At 36.2% G+C, this 6,816-nt stretch overlaps 1 protein-coding gene across 1 annotated transcript; it reads left to right on the top strand.

The window, feature by feature from the left end:
* Positions 1 to 2,674: 2,674 nt before the first annotated feature.
* Positions 2,675 to 3,948, top strand: LOC129003534 (uncharacterized). Its single transcript, XM_054431830.1, has 2 exons — positions 2,675 to 2,713; positions 2,860 to 3,948. Exons 1-2 carry the CDS (start codon positions 2,675 to 2,677, stop codon positions 3,946 to 3,948), a joined length of 1,128 nt encoding a protein of 375 aa, XP_054287805.1.
* Positions 3,949 to 6,816: the final 2,868 nt, after the last annotated feature.

Below are 6,816 nucleotides of genomic sequence, written 5' to 3'. Positions count from 1 at the left end.
ATATTTCTTTAAACATGTCAGATGAATCCCTGTAAGAATCAGATTAGATTTAACGAGTACTTAGGTTTGCTGCTACAGGGGAGAAGATTTGAAAAAGTTTTATGACGGGCATACATAATTTAGGGATTCAAGCTTGAAATGTTTAAATACACATTTTAACCTTAACAGAAACCTAAATATAAAATCAGTGCAAAGTAGAAGGTTTAGATTAATAATGTATATTTGATACATAGCAGTTTTCGGAGTGAAGATTTGATTGAGCATGTGTAACACTTATAAATGTTGTTCGTGAAGTTAGTTTTAGAAATGTATGGCGACGAAAATACCCTTCAATCATAGAAAGTCGGATTAGTTACTTCTCCCCTACAATTCCACACACGTAGTGATTTATGACAAAGGCAAACTTTGTATTTCCACTTCTGAGACCCAAACTTATGGTTAATGCCTTTTGCCAAAGTTTTCCCATTTCATTTAGGCACATTTTCTCACAAACACCAAACCTCTTTGAATATTGTAACTATTAGTCAACTAGACTAGTGACATTTACAAACATGTTGGCACCTTAAACTATTGGCAAGCTAATAAATTTATTTTTAAAGCCATACAATTAATGTATGGATAATCTATGTTGCAGGGCCAATAAGGTTTTGGACAGCATTTTGTAATATGTGTGATGACCAATTTTTAATCGTTACGAATTAATAGCCATACAGCATTAACTTTAAATATGAAATATATTACATAGTTACAACTCAACATTCGTCCCTATAAATAATTGTATTGCTAACATTGGTTTCGCCCATAATTCTGTAGTATGCTCGTTCAAGTCAGTTACATAATTATAACTTGGCTACAATCAATCCAAATAAATGTGTATAGAATAACCCAAACGCATGCATAGTCTACGATACAGTTTTTCAACTTAAGTTTAGATTTGTAAAAGGTAGTGATTGTGCAAATCACACACAAAAATTGTATTAATCAGTATAGACGGTGAAAGACGATTTTTTAAGTTAGCATCCTTCGATCAATTTTTTTGTTGATAAAACTATTTTCGTAACATTAAATACTAAGTAGCTCGTTGATGGAAGCATGGATTCCTCAGAAAAATCTGGCTTTTATGATGTTTTATCGTATTGTTTTGATTTTATATTTATTAATAATCCTCCCCTTAGTTGCTCTACTGTCCTAGCACCCTCAAAGGTTAGTCTAAAAACTCACACAAAAATCACACTACTGCACGACTCATCATTATTTATCATCGGGACAAGTGGATAGCAATTATATACCTTTCTGGTTAAAATTTATGTGTGTTACGAACTAAACCAATAAATCACTTTAGATTACGTATAGTGATGGTTTAAATATTATCATTGCTATTACTATACATACAATTAAGTTGCCTAATGGCGGTTTAAGCGTTTTAAATGCCCATCAGTGCAATTGTGGGTGAATTAATTAATCACCGTCCCAGTTTTCCTCTTGCGAGTACAATAGACGGTCTATCAGGAGCAGCCGAGCGGCAAGAAGCCGGTTTGCGTCCGGTAATCTATTGTGGACAGTTGCTATTGGCAGGTCCGTCATGTCCGCTTCTTGTCTCCTAAACCATGGGACATCTGCAGCGTACACAATAGTATTAGTCTGAATAGCAACAGCTTTCCTGAATATCGGATCTGTTGTAGGTGTAGAAAAACTGAACAGAGATACCTTAGTTCAAGGGTTGAGATTTTTTAGACCTTATATACTCCCTTCGGGGTTGACCCGTTTTGGCCAGTATAAGCTATGGAAATATGACTGTTTGGGTATTAAATGTAACCAATTAATTGAGTTTCCAACGATATATATCAATATACGAGAGGTGTCATATTGTATCTGAGAACCCTTAAAATATGATGTATACAGTGGCTTGAATATTGGATAACACAGGGAATATTTTTACTGTTTTGAATGTTCAATATAAAACAAAAATAAAAGTTTTGCTGAACTCATATCTACTATCTATGTATTAAATGTTTAAAAATCTGTGTTTAGTGAAACCACTAAAACAAACAAAAGCGGATCTAAACCTTAATAGTGTGGCATATGGTTGGAAAGATTTTAAAAAAGCGCAGTTTTCAACATATGTTGCTACCTTCTTGTTTACAGGCTGTAGAACAATCTTTTAATTTTTATCAAAAACCTTAATTTTAATCTTTGGAACTATTTTAAAGGAGTTTTTAATATTGATACTCCCAACATTTTCAATGGTTCTTTTTCAAGAATTTAATGTAGACACGAAAATGACATCATATACTTAGTAAAAATTTAAATAATTCTTTGGGAAGCCAATTTTTATACTTGTAACCACTGTGGCGTCAACTTAGCCACAGCTGTGTTGCCTTTGGTCTATGCTTTGTTTTCATATTTGTTGTGTAACAGCTGTTGCTTGTTTTTGTACAAATGTTCAGTTTTGATTATGTTATGATTCCACACACAACTTAATTCGTTTGTCAATAAAACTTATCTTAATATTCGTTCATATAGTGTTGATATTATTTCATACAGAATAAACATCACTATATATTGGTGACCCTGAATAACGACAACAAGAAGCACGACATTCCTACATCAATATTACCAATGTCGCTAGAAGAAATCGAAGCTCAATAATTGGCGAATCTACGAGAGCATCAAAATGAACTTTCGACCAACGTTCAGCAACGCAACGAACCTGGTAATGTATCAGTTAGTCGAGTAGCAGTAAAGCTTCCACCATTCTGGGCCGATCGACCTAGTCTATGGTTTGCTCAGGTAGATTCCTAGTTCGCCATCTCAGGCATCACAAATGATGACACTAGGTTTCATTACGTCGTTTCTCAGCTTGAAACACGTTACGCAGTGGAAGTAGAGGACATAATCACAAATCCGCCTGCAACGAATCGCTACGCAGTACTTCGTTCGAAGCTAATTGAGAGGCTGTCTAATAGTGAAGAAGAATGTGTTCGCCAGTTGATAAGTGACGAAGATATCGGAGATCGCAAGCCATCGCAGTTCTTGCGCCACCTACGTTCTCTGCTCGGTCCAGCCCAACTACAGGACAACATCCTTCGAGCACTCTGGCTACGTCGTCTCCCTGTTAACATTCAAGCGATTCTCACAGCTCAAAATGAACTTCCACTTGATAAACTTGCGGATATAGCGGATAAAATCATTGAGGTTTCACCACAAGTATCAGTAAATGCTACGGCAACTCGTGAACACACAAAGTCAAATGACGACCTCAGTGCTGCTATTGCAAGACTGGCGCAGAGGATTGGCGCACTCGAAGTATCCCTACGCATCAGAATACATCAAAATACGCAAATCAAGATCAGCACAAATCTACAAGCCGTATCTGCTGGTATCATGCCAAATTTGGTGAGCACGCGTCAAAATGTACATTTCTCCTTGTTCTTACGCGGGAAACTCCAAGGACGGCCAGTAACAGCGGCGACTGACTGTCAAGCACCCAGCCGCAGAATTTTTGTCTCGGATCAAAAGTCGAATCTCCGGTTCTTGATCGACACCGGCTCTGACGTATCATGTTATCCCAAACGTCTTCTACGAGACCGTCGCACATCTACAGACTTTGAACTAAGTGCCGCCAACGGTAGTACTATCAAGACTTACGGAACCTGTTCTATGACATTGGACCTAGGCCTTCGCCGTAGTTTTGTATGGCAGTTCACAGTTGCAGATGTCAGTGTTCCAATCATTGGCTCAGACTTCCTCAGTTACTACCATTTGCTTCCTGACTGTCGATTGTTGCGACTTCACGATGCCACAACTGGACTTGTTACAGGAGGACAACTTTCCGTTACGACTCAAAGTAGCGTAAAATCCGTAGAAATATCACAGAATGGCAAACAAGTGCGAGTGAGCTTAGTTAGACAGGGTGAAGCCTGCATATATGTTACCCGAAAAGTGTAATCACCCAACAATCAAAGAGCCTCAAAATATACAACCTCCAAACACATCCCTCAACCCTCCAAACCCGGCATCATTCAGAAGCTATATAACTCGGTATGGACGAAATGTTAAGCTCAAGCTTCCTGGACTTCCAGTCTCTGCGGGGGGCTGATGTGGCGTCAACTTAGCCACAGCTGTGTTGCCTTTGGTCTATGCTTTGTTTTCATATTTGTTGTGTAACAGCTGTTGCTTGTTTTTGTACAAATGTTCAGTTTTGATTATGTTATGATTCCACACACAACTTAATTCGTTTGTCAATAAAACTTATCTAAATATTCGTTCATATAGTGTTGATATTATTTCATACAGAATAAACATGACTATACCGCTTATATGCATCATCACACTTAATTTACTTCAATTTTCATACTTGTAACCTCTTACATTCATCATTACACTTCATTGACTTCAATTTTTATACTTGTAACCGCTTATATGCATCATCACACTTAATTTACTTCAATTTTCATACCTGTAACCTCTTACATACATCATCACACTTCATTTACTTCAATTTTTTTACTTGTAACCGCTTATATGCATCATCACACTTAAGTTACTTCAATTTTCATACCTGTAACCTCTTACAAAAGTCTCTATGCCTGCAATAAATTAATGAGCTCAAAATTATTATCCCACACAACAAAATTACGTCTGTATAAAACAATAATCCGACCAGTAATTTTATATGGCTCAGAGACTTGAATCCTGAACAAAAAAGAAGAAAAAAAATAATAGTTTTTGAAAATAAAGCATTGAGGAAAATTTTTGGCCCAACGCTAGAAAATGGAGAGTGGAGGAAGAGGCACAACCAGGAAGTAAGAGAAATGTACAAACATGCAGACATCATCAGAGAAATAAGAAGTAGGAGACTAAAATGGGCAAGACTCATACTAAGAAGAGAAGAAGAGTCAAATCTGAAGAACATTCTGAGGGAACACTAGAGGGACGAAGACCCGGGGGACGACCAAGGACTAAATGGTGGAACCAGGTGCAACAAGACATGAGGCGGCTGGGAATTGGAGAGGTGGATGCTGAAGAAATAGACGGATGGAGGCGCTGTGTTGCTGAGGCCAAGTACCGACTGGGGTACAAATGGCCAGGGCAGTAAGTAAGTAAGTAAGTGACCTCTTACATGCATCATCACACTTCATTGGCTTCATTTTTTATACTTGAAACCGCTTATATGCATTTTCACACTTTATTTAATTTGTACTTAAACCAAAAACAAATTTGTAACACTGATGGTTAGCCACCCTGTATGGATGATTTAACCATAGGATTTTGTGGTGTTTCAATTTCCCCCTAAACCTAAACTACCTAATTTACCTCACTAAACATAAGTTTTAACAACGACACAAAACTGTACAGTTTGGTTTTCCGAAATCAGCATACTAAACAGTACTCAGCAGCTACTACATTTGTTTTAAAATCGGCTTTCACAAATTAGTTCTCGGTACCCCAGACCACTCTAAAACGTTAAATAACTCACTGAATTAATCGGATTTTTTTTATTGTTTTCTAAGTCAGTATTAAACTAAATGCATACTAATTTACGCCTCTCATTCATTTTTGTATATGATAGCCTAACTAGAACTTAGATAAGATAAAACAAATACGATATTTATTCCAAAGGTAAAATAATTGAGTGAAAAGATATTTAACAATACAGTGGAGCTTTTTTTTCAATTAATATTTCGTGAGAGGCATACATTGTTCGGCAAATGGCAACATGGCCGAATATTTTCTGTCAAAGAATTATTTAGATTGACTCCCAAGCATAATATTAACCATGTAGGGCTAAAGGATGATCTTCGAATGAAATTTAATTTACGAATACAATTAAAATGTTATCTCTTAAGTAATTTAACTTGTCTTATACTAAGTCTCCTCAAAGCTCGCGTCACTAGATGAGGTATACAACTGAAGGTAAGAGCAAAGTTGCAATTTCATTAACATAATGCTTACAACTTAGATGTTTCCGTACAACTTTATTTCAAGATATAATGAGTTTACTCGTCAACACTGTTCATTAAGCCCACGCTTTGAGTAAATAAAGCCGCGAGTACGGTACTCAAAGGCACAGGAAGGTTATTGACCATATTGACTTAAAAAATCATCATGAAAGTTTTAAAAAAATATTCTGAAAATAAACCGAACAAAAATAATTCAGATTATTTTTTAGGTAATATGTAAAAATGAAATATTTATAAGTTATATTTTTGTCATTTAGATAATTGGCATCCCAACGGACGTATTTAGATCATGACCACAGTCTGATTGTTGTTATTTACCTCAAGAAAAAATATAACGAAGCGAGTTTCTTATTTATGTTTATCAACACCATAACAATTTTCAGGTTTTTAGTAGAATTGTCAAAACCCTCCACCATTATTGGTGCTGTTGCCATTTAACATCCACATATAGTTAGAAGCACCATAGCCATGAGTGATAGCCCAATGCCAAATGTATCTGGACCCAGAATTAATCTCACTTGGAATTGAATACACAGATTGGCAAGTAGCCTTCTATATGTCAGACAAAAAGTTTTGTGTTTTCATTCTGCCTTGGAGACCAATCAATATTTACTTTTAAAAAGCTCACCTCTAAACTGTAGACATCCACGGGGCGAAGACCGAGGGGAATATTGGGAAGAGAATAGGATAAAGGTATTCCTAGATATGTGGATCATTTTAGTGCTTATTTTGGTTTTATTGGTTTAGTATTTTAGTCGCTCATACAAACAGACAAATAGACAGACAGACACCACCTCAATTTTATAATAGTATATATATAATTCTACACAATAAATTTGAATTGTTTGTAAAA

The sequence above is a fragment of the Macrosteles quadrilineatus genome, unplaced genomic scaffold (genome assembly GCF_028750875.1).
Source record: "Macrosteles quadrilineatus isolate MER2022 unplaced genomic scaffold, UCM_ALF_1.0 Scaffold_9__3_contigs__length_116548681, whole genome shotgun sequence".
In the NCBI taxonomy this organism is placed as follows: domain Eukaryota; kingdom Metazoa; phylum Arthropoda; class Insecta; order Hemiptera; family Cicadellidae; genus Macrosteles; species Macrosteles quadrilineatus.
This window is presented reverse-complemented; position numbering and strand designations above follow the sequence as displayed.

Bases quoted from the DNA above. Each gene is read 5' to 3' on its own strand.
- LOC129003534 (XM_054431830.1), top strand. From the start codon at position 2,675: ATGAACTTTCGACCAACGTTCAGCAACGCAACGAACCTG. The intron at 2,714-2,859 runs GTAATGTATCAG...GTCGTTTCTCAG, and splicing joins TCAGCAACGCAACGAACCTG to CTTGAAACACGTTACGCAGT.